This window comes from Zalophus californianus, chromosome 3, assembly GCF_009762305.2.
Source record: "Zalophus californianus isolate mZalCal1 chromosome 3, mZalCal1.pri.v2, whole genome shotgun sequence".
In the NCBI taxonomy this organism is placed as follows: domain Eukaryota; kingdom Metazoa; phylum Chordata; class Mammalia; order Carnivora; family Otariidae; genus Zalophus; species Zalophus californianus.
In genome coordinates, this window is record NC_045597.1 from 117,429,588 (window position 1) to 117,445,649 (window position 16,062).

Here is a 16,062-nt window from a genome sequence, read left to right on the forward strand (position 1 = left end):
CCACCAGAAAGGATGAATACCCAACTTCTACATCAACATGGATGGGACCAGAGGAGATTATGCTAAGTGAAATAAGTCAAGCGGAGAAAGTCAATTATCATATGGTTTCACTTATTTGTGGCACATAAGGAATAGCATGGAGGACATTAGGAGAAGGAAGGGAAAAATGAAGGGGGGGGAATCGGAGGGGGAGATGAACCATGAGAAACGATGGACTCCGGGAAACAAACTGGGGGTTTTAGAGGGGAGGGGGGTGGGGGGATGGGTTAGCCCGATGATGGGTATTAAGGAGGGCACGTGTTGATGGAGCACTGGGTGTTACACGAAAACAATGAATTGTGGATCACTACATCAAAAACTAATGATGTATTGTATGGTGACTAACATAACATAATAAAATAAAATTAAAAAAAAATAAAGACCAGAAATAGAAGGAATGATAGGGAAATGCCTTTTGCTAAATTCCCTCTGGAGCATATCAAGTTAAGTTCCAGTTAGGCAGAAAATAATGTGTAAAGCAAGTGGATGTGTAGTTCCCTACATCACTGATCTGTATGGCATTGATCTTGGACTGCAGCATCACTGGAGTGTCAGCCGGCACATTCACATTCGCCTTCTCTCTCTCCCAGGCATCACGATACAATGGCTGGTAAAAAGGAAAAACAAAGGATGGCTGATAAGTAAATAAGTCAATTGCTACATGAATAAAATTATAGGTACAATTTACAATTAAAGGTTCTCTTTGGATATTCTCAGATATAAATGTAGATCACATTTTGTTTTCATTTGTGCGGATCTTTTTTATTTTTTTAAGTTGGCTCCATGTCCAGTTTGGAGCCCAACGTGAGGCTTGAACTCATGACCCCAAGATCAAGATCTGAGCTGAGATTAAGAGTCAGATGCTCAACTCACTGAGCCACCCAGGCACCCCTTCATTTGTGTTTTTACTTAAAAGGTGCCAACAGTGACTTTAACGAAAAGAATATATTGATGTGTGATATAATATAAATATAAACTGAGTCAGAAATATGGTAGTAAAATGATCTTTTTCATTAATTCACATGTAATTATCTGCCAGGTATTTAGATTTCAGGTAGCTATGATAATCCATATCACTAATCAAGTCCTGGCTTTCTTGGCCCAAATAACTATCATAATATCTAATATTGAGGCCACCCCTGGACTTTTCAACTTACCTCATGATTGAAAAGCAATAAAAAGGTGGCAGTTTTGTGATCATAGTATTAACTGGTGGACTTGTATTACAAGCAAGAACTCAAAATGTATTCAAAGTGTGTATCAGAGTCTGTGGAACATAAAGATGCTTACCACACTTATGTCAACCAAAGAGTCATCTAAGTAAATGAAATATGGATACCGTTACTTGATTGACTATATGACATTCTATCTGGATACATGAATGTTCAAGGTTCTAATGCCAGTGTTAGCAATTTAAAGTTCACAGTCAGAATTCTTATTGAGACTTCTTCAGTATGTCCAAATGTATCATCAACCCAGCTTACCTCACTGATCTGTACAGCATTGATCTTTGCCTGGATGACTTCAGGGGTATCAACAATGCTGGTGAATTTGAAGTCCTCAGGTTTTATACGATACAACCTCTCATTCAGGAGATTCTGGGCATTCTTCACTCTCATCACTTCCACAGAACCCTCCGGCAACCATCCTATACCCTTCAACCATTCCAGGTCTGATTTGTACACGTTCTGCATGAAGAAAAGGACCACAGAGTGCAGAGGAGTCAAATCTGCCCATGACAGCACGATGCCAGCAGGCCACACACTCCCTCTATCTAAATCAGCTGGGTGGCCAATCCCATGAAATAGAAGGATCAACATTAAATATTAATATTTGGGTGCTACATCCCTGGCATGCATTGCTGGGAGAAGTTCACAGTATCCTACAGGAATTGGAGCAGGGCTGACAAGGGCCACTTGTGGATGACAGCAATGGCACATAATTTTGTTTTTATACAAGGTTGAGCTTCTGTGCTCGCCACTTGAAATCTGCCTTTTTTGCTGAGAATAACATCTGTAAGAATTTGGGAGACTAAGGTCTTTAAATGCATATATAATGAGGAAAAGATATATACTTTTATTTGTATACACTTCTCTATCTATATATAAGTATATACACATACATTTTCCCTACATGTGCGGGATAAACTTAAAATCCAACATTGCCTTATGTTCACATTTATTTCTGAAATTTAGATATCCGATCATGCACATGTAATGGGTTAAAACAACTGGGACTGAAATTTTGTAACTAATTACAGAATAAGAGTGATTTTTTTTGTCTTAATGAGTAAGGCCTTGCCACATGAGAAGGAATCCTCTATAAGACAGAAAATGTTCACAATAACTCTACCACCATGAAATGTACAGATTATGTTAAATTCTATTAAGATTACCCCTTAAATTATGTCCCTAGGGAATACACCATGATGATATACAGAGACACACATCTCTCCAAGAGTCTGGTGATAATATACGCACATCGCTCTGCAGTTCGTAGGCCTTCTTAGCCTGGATCACATCATTCTGATCTGGCAAACATATCCACTGGTGCAGGTAATTGCGATAATCAATATCGCTAACCAGGACCTGGCATTTCTTGGCCTGAACAATTGACATCATGTCCAACGGTGTATTGTGAATTCCTTTAGACTTCTCATAAGCTTTCTTGTATTCTCTGTCACTCTGGATCTTGGCAGCATGTATAGACCATACCAATTTGGGATCATCTTGTAGGGTGCGGAAACCCACGTGGTGGCCCAGTTGCTTACGGTAACCTTCTTTGTATTTGTACTAAAGTTGTGAAAAATAAGAGAAAAAGACATATGAAAATAACGTAGTAAGAGGACTTTTCATTAAATGTTTTCAGAATATTTTCCTCGCCTTAATAGAAATTTGGCTCAACACTGGCAGTCCTTACATATTTCAGTTCACTTTAAGGAAAATGGATAGGGCTATTTTAGGTAGTTTGATAGAGAACATGAGGAAATCAGGAGGGAAATAGTATGGTGAATAAGAGTAATTACAAAAAATTATAGCTGACATTTACTGAGCAATTACCATATGCCAGACACTACTGCAAGTGCTTCAAATATAATTGGGTTGATTCATGTGAAATTACTGAATTTTTTAGTTAAAAATGGTTGAGTAATAGCAACTACAATCTCATTTAATCTTCACAACATCTCTGTGAAGTGCATATTATTGTCACATATTTCACATGTGGAAAATAAGACACAATGGGTGTAATCCTGGTCTCCAAGGTTGCCTGGAAAGTGGAACATTAAGTCAGATGGTCCCCCAAGAATACTAACAATACCTCAGGTAGGAAAAAGTCATTTGTGTGGTTTTGGAGACAGATAAAAAAAGGTGTATATTTCACAGGAATGGAAAACAAGGTCATTGGCTTGAATCAGATGACAACAAAAGGCCTGGAGACAAGAGTTTCCATCTTGCCCACACCTAAGTATCTTAGGACTAGAGCAATTTAGTGTCTGTTTCTTTTCTCTATTTGGATAGCATAGAAAAATTTGGACAACAGGGAGGGAGAGAGAACTGAAGTAAGGCAGATACTATAGATTGGCTATTGTTTTTAGAGATAAAAATGAGAAGAGGGAAGAAACAGGTGGATACAGGAGTTAAAAAAATAGAGAAAAACCCAGAGAAAGGGAACAGGGTTGCTTAAAGATTTGGAGCTGGGGGTGGGAGGTAGGGAGCTTGGTAGGATAATTATTTTGACTAAGTTTTTAAATTACTATTAAATGAACTTCAAAAGGTTACTGAGAGCATTACACATAAGCCTCCAGTAAAAAATCTTACATATATAATGTGTTTTCAGCCCTAAGTCTTTTATGAAACTTTCAACTGTGGTCTATATTTATGGAGAATGTCATAAATATTTGGGGGATAAAATGACACTGGTCAAAAATCAAATATATTGGTTCCTGAATTTTTCCCAAGAATTCTGCATAGATTCTTCATGCTTTACTTCTACTTAGAAACAACTTAGAATTATTTATACGAATGCCTCGTCTATGCTAACCTTAATGTGTTTCATTCCATTTTAATGTTTTTAAATAGAGAAAGTCTTTAGTGCAAAACAAACTGAACTTGTTTACATAGATTTTTTTTAAAAAACCCAATTTTTACAAAATACTCTCCCTATCTGTTGTAGGAAGAGAAAAACCACAAGGAAATAGAGGCTGTACCTCACTGGCGATTTCTCTGGAGGCTTTGGCTTGTTTGATTTCAATGGCATCTGCTCTTAAGTCATAGCCTTTCTGCTTGGTCTCATTCCAGTCTTTTTGGTAAAGTTTCTATTGAGGAAAAACACAGGTTTGTTTACAAAAATTGAAAATAAGTCAATATACTCAAAGTACCCAAAATATGAATCATATGACATAACGAAAATGAAGACAGCATAAGGAAAAACAGTCATTTCTGAGTTTTTCTTCTGATTGTTGGCTATTTCCTTCACGGAGTACAGGATACTTCTGACTAAAATTTTAAAGCTAAACATCCAGATCTACTCAATGTTTGAATATTTATCTTCATCACAATATGGTACACATCTGAAAATACCCCAGCACGCAATACGTGGAAAGTAAGAATCAACTGTGAAGCTAGAAAATCTTCATCAAGTTATCATGAAAGGTCCAGTCAGATTTTTTTTTTATTTTTTTTTCTAATGTTGCCTTTTGACTTTTCAGAGATCCCTGCTAAAGGGATGTCACATAGATATTTATATATATCTCACTCTTTGGATAGGATTAAAAATTGTCTTTTCGCTTTTCTAATGGCTTTGAAATGTCAAGCAAGACAGTTGCAGTACTTGTATTTGTACTAAATCAATCAAAAACCTATAAAGATAAAAGAGACTGTTACCTCATACTCCCTCAAGTAAGAGAAATTTAACTAGGGATTTCATTATTCTCAATTAATAGATGATGAAACTGAGCTGTGGACATTGGATATAGAACAATGCTTTCAAGATTGAAAGGAGGACCCCAGTAGGATTCAGATATCCCAACTCTTTGGTGGATATCCATGGCTCTAAACTCATGTTTAAAAGAGAGAATTTCCATTCATATTCCATTGGGAATGGAAGCTAAAGAGAAAATGTCTAGCACCAAAAGCTGTATATATCTCTAAGTTAGGTAATTTGTCCATCATACCACACCCCACAAGCTGACATATATTGTCCTATAAAGGCTTTTACACTTCATATTGATGCTACTTACATTGCTGATTTGCAAGGCATTTATATGGGCCTGCAGCATGACTGGCGTGTCAGAAGGAATGCTGATGTTGGTTTTATCTTTATTCCACGCATCATGATACAGTTTCTGTGGAGAGAAGGGAAATATTATTTTATTTATTTTAATAGTGGATATCTGAAACATTAAGCCTTAGAAATTAACCTGGAAATTTTTTTTTAATGTTTGTGATGGTTCATTATATGTGTTAACTTGGCTAGGCCACAGTACCCAGATACTTAGTCAGACATCATTATACCTGTTTCGGTGAAGGTAGGTTTTAGATGAGATTAACATTTTTATCAGTTGACTTTGGTAAAGCAGACTACACTCTGTAATGTGGCTGGGTCTTGTCCAATGAGCTAAAGGCCTTAATAGAAAAAAGACTGACTTCCGCAGAGCAAGAAGGAACTTCGTCAGCAGACCATCTTTGGACTTGAACTGCGACTCTCCTGTAGGTCTCCAGCCTACTCTGAGTTTACAGACTTGCCAGCCTCCATAATCATATGGCCCAATTCCATAAAATTAAATCTCTTTGTGTGTGTGTGTACACAGAGTCTACAGGTCTATCCACACCTCTCTCATATGCATATGTAAGCACACATATATACATGTACATACATATATCTATATCTACACATATCTATATCCCCTATTGGCTCTATTTCTCTAGAGAACACTGACCAATACAACATCATACCATTTAAAATGCAGCATTATGCTACAGGTTTTAGCATTTAATAGGAGTTAAAGAAATATTTGTTCTACCTTGGCCTTTACCAAACTAGCCAACAGATTGTTAGAGTTGCTCCTGTCACTCCAAGTCCTCCAAGAGGAACAGCCCACGTGCTCGGTTTGGGCGGCATAATGTGAGAACAGAGTCCCGCAAAAGGCATGTTTGGTAACAGGATGGTTCTCACCTCACTTATTTGCAGAGAATTGGCTTTTGCCAGGACAACGTCTGGCGTGTCAACAATGGAAGTGAACTTCAAGGCTTCTGGCCGCGTTCTATAAAGTCTTTCATTCACCAGGCCTTGAGCATTCTTCACCCTGTTCATTTCTACAGAGTCTTCTGGCATCCAGCCGATGCCACGCAGCCACTCCAGATCTGCCTTATATACGCTCTACAATGATGTGAGACAGAAATTATGTCCATGGTTAGACACACCATCTCTTAATTGAAAAGTCAAGTCCATGGGAGTGAGGGGTTGATAAGCACAGGAGATGGGGGTTCTGAAAAAGTAGGACCTGAGATTTTATAGGACTCAGGGGTTTTAATAACAATGACAGAGTCATCTGTAAAAACATACTTATGTATACTAGCTGTGAAGAGTGATAAAGTCATAATAATGCTGAATTTCATAATTATTTGATATTTCCAAAAAAACCTATAGAACTAACAACACTTTTAAAGGAAATTTGGTTGAATCTCATTCCATTTTAATCCTACAATAATTGACTGCAGAAAACTGTATAGTGTATTGGCTATAGTATAATAGTGGCAGTTACTTTAAAAATATTCAGATAATTTATGTTTGTCTGCAATATATTTTCACTGCCAGAAAGTACAGATGACATGATGAAAACAGTCTGCAATCTAGGCCAGGGAATAAAAGACATGGCCTAAGTTGGGTTCTTCATCTATATTCTTTGATTCCTAGGACATAACTCCTGACCATGGATTATGTATTAGATAATGTGAGTGGTGCCCGCTTGGGGGTATGCAGTGCATAATCCATGAGTCTATCCACAGAGGGGTCCATCGAGGCACTACCTAGACAATAAATAAATCTATGTCCTCTCATTCCATCTCTCCCCAAGTTTGTGTTACGTACATCGCTCTGCAGTTCATAGGCCTTCTTTGCTTGGATAATGTCGTTTTGATCAGGTAAGCATGTCCAGTGATGCAGGTAATTTCGATAATCAATGTCACTGACCAAAGTCTGACATTGTTTGGCCATCACGATGCCTAACATGTCCACCGGGCTACTGAATTTGGTCTTCCACTTCTGGAATTCCTTCTTGTACTCCCTTTCACTTTGAATCTTCCCTGCATGTATGGCACACATAATCTTGGGGTCATCTTCAATGCTCCGGGCTCCAATGTGGTGGCCTTTCTGTCTCTCGTATGCTTCTTTGTATTTGTACTAAAAGGAGAGAAATAGAGCCTTAGAAAACCAGTTTTAAGACCATACGCATGCTGACAACTACGGAAAACGTGAACACCCACAAGCAAATGGGTAAGAATTTCATATGGCAAACATTTTGGCATCTCTTAATAATTTTAAACTCTTTTACACTCTCATAAGCATAACTGTAGCATACTCATATATCTTTATTGGTGCAGCCCTCTAGCTACAATTCCAAACTGTGCTATTCTTCTCTGTGAGAACAAGGGACAAAGTCTTAGAAAGTAGGAAGCAGGAATGGGGGATACATGTGGAAACAATTGTGAAATGTGGCCCACCAGCCTCACGGTGGCCATTCAGCAATGTGACACCAAAAGGGGTTGGATGGAGGGCACTTACATCACTGGCAATGTCCCTTGAGGCTTTGGCACTTTTGATGGAAATAGCATCAGCCCTCAGATCGTAGTCCTTCATCTTTGATTCATCCCATCCCTTGGTGTAAAGTTTCTAGGCGGAGGATAATACACAACAGAAAGATTAAAATGTTTTGGAAAGGTCAAGAGGCCAATTCCAGACAGGAAAGTGTAAGGCAGAAAAAGTATTTTAATGAATCCTAGAAAGGCTTAAGAGACAATCAGGAAACCTCTTACTTGGCTGATATTGGCAGAATTGCTCTTGGCCAGTAGGATTTCTGGGGTGTCCGGCATCACGTGGATGGAGGCTTTGTCAGCATTCCAAGCTTCTGTGTATAAATGCTATGGGGGAAGTGAGATAAAACCCTTTGTTAAAGCCCATACATTACAGTTATTTTCAAATTTAACACATTTTGCGGTAAAGAAAATGTACAGGGAAAATAACAGATCGATGGATGTCTCCACATCACTGCTCAGAAGGGTATGTGCATTACTCTAGAGAAATTATCCCAGGCTATGCTTCCTCATGCACACAGAGAATGAGGGGATACAGTGTTAAGCACATGCAGGCCCAACTAGAAATCAAATAGAGGCTCTGTTGAAGACCTGCATGAAAATCAGGCCCATTATATCTCCTTTCTCTGGAAACCCTTGAGGGCATTTCTCACTTTATGAGCCAAGTCCATGGAAGGTATGACTCAGGAAATGGAAACGGTTGGATACTCACCTTGCTCATCGTCAGGGCATTATTCTTGGCGAGGACAATCTCTGGGGTGTCTGTAATACATGTGAATTTGAGCTGGTCTGCAGGCTGGCGGTACTTCCTTTCACTCAGGATTTCTCCAGCTCTCTTCACCTGCTCCACCTCTACAGAGCCAATGGGCACCCATCCAATGCCTCTCAGCCACTCGAGATCAGCCTTGTAAATAGCCTGAAAATGAAATAATGTCAAGTATTACCTCGACAGCCTGGTGTTTGATCTTGATTTAGCAGAGAGACAATGTATAATGCTGAATCTTACTTGTGTGAACTTCTGGAAAGACCCACAGAACTGACTGACTTTGGTGCAGAGTGGCTAGCCAAACATTTTGTCCCTGAAGGTAGCCAATGTTTTCTGGTTTAAAGACTAATAAAATCTGCACTCACTTTGGCAGCACATATACTAAAGACTCGTAAAATCTAATAATATGCAATTACATTGATGCAAACCCATTTTAAGGAAATCAGTGACTGCCACCTGACTGGAAGTATTTATTCTCAGATTTGATTGCCTGTTCCTCCTTGTGTGGGAATAACACTCTATCAGAATACACCTTGTTCCTATCCCATGGGGCAGTGGCCTTCACAACCAGCCACATATCATAAAGGTGAACACTGCTAGCTGATCGCATGTTGAACTAATGTGTTTTCTGGGGACAGCAAAAAGGGCATCTTTCTTCATGTGATTCTATATACATGCTTCTAAACCAAAGAGTACATGTATTTTTACTCTTATTCATCTTATCCTCAATCCCCTTCCTTGTGTTATAATTTAAATAAAAAAGGATATTTTCTCTCTTCTTCATTTTTCTTCTTTGAATTTAAATAATTGGCTAAAGGAGAATTTTTCTCATAAGTAAAGGTAACAGTTCTTTTTATTCGTATGGCTTTTGGGGAAGACTCTTTTTTACAATGCCATTGTGTTTATCATTCCTTTAAAAGTCCCTCCTTGTCAGAACCTGATCAAAAAAACAAGGAGCTACTATACCAATGAGGTAGCATTTGAGTCCCAAGGACAATCTACTGGCTGACAACAAAAGTGCCTCACATATTTCTAGAGAGCCATTGTTTTCAGCTTCTTAGAAAAATTGTCTCAATATGTATAGTTCATTCTTAAACTTCCTTGCACAAGTAATAGGTATTTAAGTTAAGCAGTCAGAAAAATGATAATGCAATCAATTCATTTGGAAAATCAGGTTGTGTTAAACCAGCAATCCTGAACCTGGCATCAATGAACTTGAATGGAAAAATATTATATCTTTATTTTTGTTAACCTCTAATTGAAATACAGCATTTCTTTCAATAAGTATAGGCTACAGATCATAGTAGCATTAGCACTATTTGAGACTTTGTCAGCAATAAAGATCACAAATATTTTCATATCCTATTACAGTTGTTGCAGTCATCCTGAAATATTTATGATCATTACTTCTTTGTAATTAAACTAGTTATTACACCCAGTGCTAGATCTTTTATTTAGTGTATTAAAAAAGTATGCATATTACGACATCATAGATGCAGTTTAATATTTTCATAACCATATTTCGATGTGATCAATTTCTTCTGAAACATGTATCCTGCATTTTAGGCATTTCATGGCATTGTCTCGAGAAGCTGTCCCTAGTCTCACAGGACTGCCAAAAGATTCCATGGCACAAAAAAAGTTAGAACCCCTTTAAAAAAATCTTTTAAACATGTGCTGATTTGGTCAGAACCAATGAGGTAATCTGCCACATGGACGCTTTCTATCCCTGAAAGGGAAAAAAAGTAATTCACCTAATAAGCCCTCATCTCCTCCTCCTAAGGGAAGGTGATCTTGTCTGAAACAATCCTTTCCTTTCTTTTGCTAATAACTTCCTTGTCCTACCCTCCTTCCTATAAAAACCTTCCATTTTTTTACAACTCTTTGGAGTTACCTTCTACTTGCTGTATGGATTGCTGCCCCATTTGTGAACTGCTTAATAAAGCCATTTAAATCTTCAAGTTAACATAATAGAAATAAATACATGGTAATGAATATTAGACCCACTCACATCACTCTGAAGGTCATATGCCTTTCGGGCCTGAATGATGTCATTCTGATCAGGCAGACACATCCATTCATGTAAGGGATGTTTGTAGTCTATGTCACTGACTAAGGTCTGACACTTCTTGGCCAGCACCAACCCCAGCATGTCCACTGGGCTGCTGAACTTGGTCTTCCACTTCTCAAAGTCTTTCTTGTACTCCCTGTCACTCTGGATCTTGGCCACATGGATCGACCACATTATCTTGGGGTCATCCTCAACTTTCCGGGCCCCAATATGGTGGCCAAGCTGTTTGCGGTAGCCTTCCTTGTACTTGTACTGAAAAAAGAAAAGGGATATGAGTCTAATGATAAGAACATCTCATTTATATAACATTTTATAATTTCATACACACATTATTTCTTTGGATTTTTCCTTTCACAGTGCGGAGAAAGGTTAATATTATCAACCCCATTTTAAAAGGCAGAAACCTAAAGCCTAGAAGGGTTTTAGGTGATTTGTTCAAGATGACATCACAAAGTAGGTGAGAGCTACTAGTTCTTATATTCTTCCCTTCTATTAAACTGCACTACCTACTTTACATTTGATTGCTTAATAAATAAAGATAAAACATCTTGTACAATCTAAAAAACATCTACTTAAAGATGTGGCTACTTTTTTTCCTAAAAATGTGTTGTTAAAGATATTTTAGAATATATCTCTTATAAATAGAATTTATACTGAATGCCCTGATTGAGAGAATGGGCTACATTTAGATAGTCTCACCAGAAAATATCTTCCTTATTAGCCTGTTATATCTTTGAACTTTCACCGTAAGAGAGTCATGCCTTGGGTTAACATTCTATACTTTTAAAATTCAAGAATAATATGGTCTATTTTACCATGAGATGATCATAGTGTGGGCTCTTTTAGAAAACGTTTTGATAATAGAAGGAATGAAGTGTAAATCTAAGGCATGGGGTCCCTCCAGAAGAAGGAAAGCCTGGATTTGGATCCTAAGGAGCCCTGGTACAAAATGAGGGCACTAGATACCCTCAAGAGACATTTCTCATGAGAAGGGAAGGGCTACAGAGAAGAGACAAGTGAGTGCTGAGAAAGGGCTTCAACTTCTCAATTTGTCCTTACAACCAGTTAGGGGCATCTTGGTAGGAGAACCTCACTAAAAGTTACAAAGAATGAAACAAAACTCTAAAATGCATCCATCATCTAGTCTTCCTTTAATGCCAGAATAAATGGACAGAAGTAATAGGAAAGAATTCACATTTTTATTGGCTGACTCACATGTGCTGTCAGTGTTTCTACAAACATCTGCGTCAATTGCTGCTCAACTTCTGAGGCTCAAAAATATGAACCCATTTTTAGTGTCTGTAAAACACTCATTCTTAAAGACCATACTTCTATCCCTGACTGATTAACAGGTATAATGGACACAGTATCTTGTGGTTTTGTTTTTTATTTGCAACTTTGTACATGGGGGAATCACTACATGAAATTGAGACTTGTAGAGACAACCAAAATTGTGGCAAGAAAAATGATAAAAGCTGCTGTTTGGGAACATCTTTGAGTAAGAAATGCCTCTTCCAAAAACATCAACTTACATCGCTAGCAATATCTCTTGAAGCCTTGGCTGCCTGAATTGGGATGGCATCCAAACGCAAGTCATAGCCTTCCTTCTTGGACTCTTCCAAAGCAAGTTTATAGAGTTTCTGTAGAAAAGAGAGTCATTAATCATTACTCCTTCCATAAAAAAATAAAGCTGTTTATTATTAGATTTTTCCCTGTCCTCATTTAAACTATAGAAAGAAATCCACAAAATCAAGTATGAGGGTGTGTTTCTCCAAAACTGCTTCATAGGTGCTTAAGGACTTTAAGGCACATGTTCTAAACTTTGGGATTCTACTCATTGCTCAATTTCAAGAATTGGGGTGGGGGGAGGAAGATCAGCATGTGGTTGCCAAAATTTTGTTTCGCCAAATAAGCAAATGTAAAAAAAAAAAAAAAAAAAAAAACTACTTCCACCGTCATAATATAAAAGAAAGGCCATCTTAAAAGGAGAAAGAATAAGGACATTATTTTCCAATTGAATATATTTGGATTTAAGAATAACTCAGTGTATTGTATTTATTTTTTCTCATTTTGCTGTGGAGTATCATCACAGACCATGATCAATCTGTAGACTAGGCTTTCAGAAGAATTGCCCTGATGAAAATGCTGGTCCTGAAAGAGATGCTTAGAAAAATGCTTGCAAAGAACATTAAATGGCAACCAGAACATTACTGAAGCAGCAAAATAATACAGGGCATGATAACCCACTGGGTTCCAATACATCACCTGCCTGTTTAATCAAGTAATGACTTGATACCCACACTGACCTGTAGGGGAAGGCAGTAGGAATATGATTCCCATTGAAGTATTTCTCCATAAGCATTCCATTCCCTGATATCCTGTTGCTAAAAGGCTGGTCTATACTGTGGACATACCACACAGGCCAACATTGAATCAAGAGAGAACTCTTTTCTACCGATTTATAAGTTAGTTGAAACATTTTACTAAGGAAATAGTTACAACAGCTCATTTTTGCCTTACTGTTCATTATGTGATCAACAGTTTACTCACATCACTGTAGTTTATGCGGTTGAGTTTGGCGAGCATGATTTCTGGTGTATCTGGCATGACATGGATTGTTTTCTTATCATTGTCCCAGGCTTCGGTATATAAGTGCTGTGAAAAAAAAAAAGATGAGAAAAATTATTTTGGCATTCACAGACATTTTTCTTTTGACTATGTGCCACTCACCTCTCCTCTAAACAAAGAAGAAAAATTACTGAAGTTGCATAAATTCCTACTTTCCATGTAGATAAATCACTATTTCCAAGAGTATGTAGCTTACTAGTTTACTATTTCACTGACTCAGTTATTACCGTTCCTTATTAAAATTCTTTAGCAATTCTGAAAAGTATAATTGGGTTGCGGGATTTAAACTCCACAATTACGAAATAATTACAGCACATAGTACTTTTAATAATTTAGTATCTTGAAGTATTATTGACTATGGTATTATAATGGAAAAATCATTTTGAAAGGTATCCTAAATCCTAAAGGAATTTTAGGAATGCCATAACATGTCTTTTTTTTTTTTTTTTTTTTTTTTTTTACCTTTTCCTATGGTGAATTCCTCGATCTAACAGTGAGGAGTAAAAACTCACCTTACTCATGTTCATAGCATTGTTCTTTGCCAGAACCTGCTCTGGAGTGTCAGTTATGCTGGTAAATTTCAGTGTCTCTGGACGCTGACGGTAGATATTATCACTCAGTATCTCCATGGCCCTCTTGGCTTTAACAACTTCCACGGAACCAATCGGAACCCAGCCAATGCCTCTCAACCATTCAAGGTCTGACTTATATAAATTCTGCAAATCAGTGGATAAGAAACATATTTACTAATTCAAGCTTCAGATTCGTAGTTACAAAATGGCTAGAGAAATACCAAAGTATGGAGGAACAGATAAAGCTCCCAGCCTAGCTGATCACTCGTTCACAAGCATTACTGAATCCTGAGAATAATTTTTTTCTCTGAGCATTTTTTGGTACAGAGGATTAGACCAAGAAAGATGAAAGAAGTTTTGTAAAAAGAAGACACCCGTGCTTGAGGGTATTACAGGATTTTTACACAAAAGCAGAGCTTCTTTAGCTTTGGAAAGTGCACTCTAATAGCTTCCAGTAAGACCCCACACTCAGACCAATGCTGTGTGAGTGTTGCAGTCACAAAACCTCTTGCCTTTTTTGTTTAAGGGAAAAGAGGTGAAATTCAACTATAGTAATGAGTTTCAACATGCAGTAATGCTAACCTTCGCAAATCACACTCTTGACTTGCATTTTTTAAATTGTGATATAATTAACATGTAACAACATATTAGTTTCAAGTGCACCACATGATGATTCAGTATATGTATATATTGTAAAATGATCAAGAAGTCTAGTTAACAACCATCACCACACATAGCTACATTTTGTGTAATAAGAATTCTAAAAACATCTTTATACCCACCTTCAAAATCACAAAATGTCAAGTGTATAATGTAGTGTTGTAAAGATAATATATTAGATATTACCCTAATTATTCATTTTGTTTTACTCAATAGTGCATGCTAACTGTTTTTAAGAATTAGATGACCAGTTTTGAAAAAGACAGGAATATCTTAGTATTTCCCTCTCAGTAGGTATAAAATATGTTTATTAAAATAACTTAGCATAATATACTTCTCTTCCTACTTCTTCCTCCCTCCACACCCACATTTCTACCTCTTCAGCCAAAAATGTGCAGCTCTATATTTTTGAGAACTCAGTTTCATCTAATTCATGCAAAGGAAGCCTGAATCACCAGGAAGAAATATACCTGTATATAATCACCAATATATATTTTATTTCCTCTTTTACATACGACTTCTGGGGAAGAAAAACTGAAATAAAGTGTAGTGCTTTCCGTGGGAAACTCTTTTTAAACATTTAATCATATGTTGTTTAAAATTACAACTAAATTCCAGTCCACTGGCTTAGTAAAAAGCCAGGGACACGTCTTAGATCTGCTTTTAACGTGCAGAACCAGCCTCAGGGGTACTCACGTCACTCTGGAGGTCATAAGCTTTCCGAGCCTGGATGATGTCATTCTGGTCGGGCAGGCAGGTCCACTCATGCAGAGGATGTCTATAGTCCACATCACTGACCAAGGTCTGACACTGCTTGGCCAGAACGATACCAAGCATATCCACTGGGCTGCTGTACCTGGTCTTGTATTTCTCAAATTCTTTCTTGTACTCACGGTCACTCTGCACTTTGGCAATGTGCAGAGACCACATTATCTTGGGGTCGTCATGTACTGCTCGGGCACCAATGTGGTGACCCAACTGCTTACGATAAGCTTCTTTATATTTGTACTAAAAGAGAGAAACCAGTGAATAAGGAGGGAGCACCGAGGGCTGTTTCCTGTCATTGTTTTGGTGATGAGGCTTTTCTCTGAAATCTTAAGACATTGGAGGGTTTCAGGGCGTCTGGGTGGCTCAGTCAGTTAAGTAGCTGCCTTCAGCTCAGGTCATAATCTCATGGGTCCTGGGATCAAGCCCCCCACCATCGGGCTCCTTGCTCAGTAGGCAGTCTGCTTCTACCTCTGCCTCTCCCTGCACCTTCACTCATGCTCACTCTCTCTCTCAAATAAATAAAAGACATTAGGGGAGTTTCATCATGTGCTGCTGAGATGCCACACACTGGAAAATGCTTACTCCCAAAAAAGAGGATGTTGTACTCATTTGCACATTTCCACAGAATCATACCACAACGATCCCTTTATATTGTGGTACAAAATTTTATGTTGATAAAAAGTGATTAAAAAGTGAACTTTGAAAAGGTGAGTTTAATTACAGTGATAAACAGTGTCTCAGAAGTCG

At 37.8% G+C, this 16,062-nt stretch overlaps 1 protein-coding gene across 1 annotated transcript in view; it reads right to left on the bottom strand.

Annotated features, from left to right (window-relative positions):
• NEB (nebulin) overlaps nucleotides 1–16,062 on the bottom strand; it is a 220,823-nt gene that overhangs the window by 85,429 nt on the left and 119,332 nt on the right. The window contains exons 67-75 of the mRNA XM_035726655.1: nucleotides 15,244–15,555; nucleotides 13,828–14,031; nucleotides 13,238–13,342; nucleotides 12,220–12,327; nucleotides 10,628–10,939; nucleotides 8,563–8,766; nucleotides 8,073–8,177; nucleotides 7,822–7,929; nucleotides 7,129–7,440 (exon numbers count right to left, since the gene is read on the bottom strand). Coding sequence (XP_035582548.1) covers nucleotides 7,129–7,440; nucleotides 7,822–7,929; nucleotides 8,073–8,177; nucleotides 8,563–8,766; nucleotides 10,628–10,939; nucleotides 12,220–12,327; nucleotides 13,238–13,342; nucleotides 13,828–14,031; nucleotides 15,244–15,555 — 1,770 coding nt within the window. The remainder of the gene's footprint in view (nucleotides 1–7,128; nucleotides 7,441–7,821; nucleotides 7,930–8,072; nucleotides 8,178–8,562; nucleotides 8,767–10,627; nucleotides 10,940–12,219; nucleotides 12,328–13,237; nucleotides 13,343–13,827; nucleotides 14,032–15,243; nucleotides 15,556–16,062) is intronic.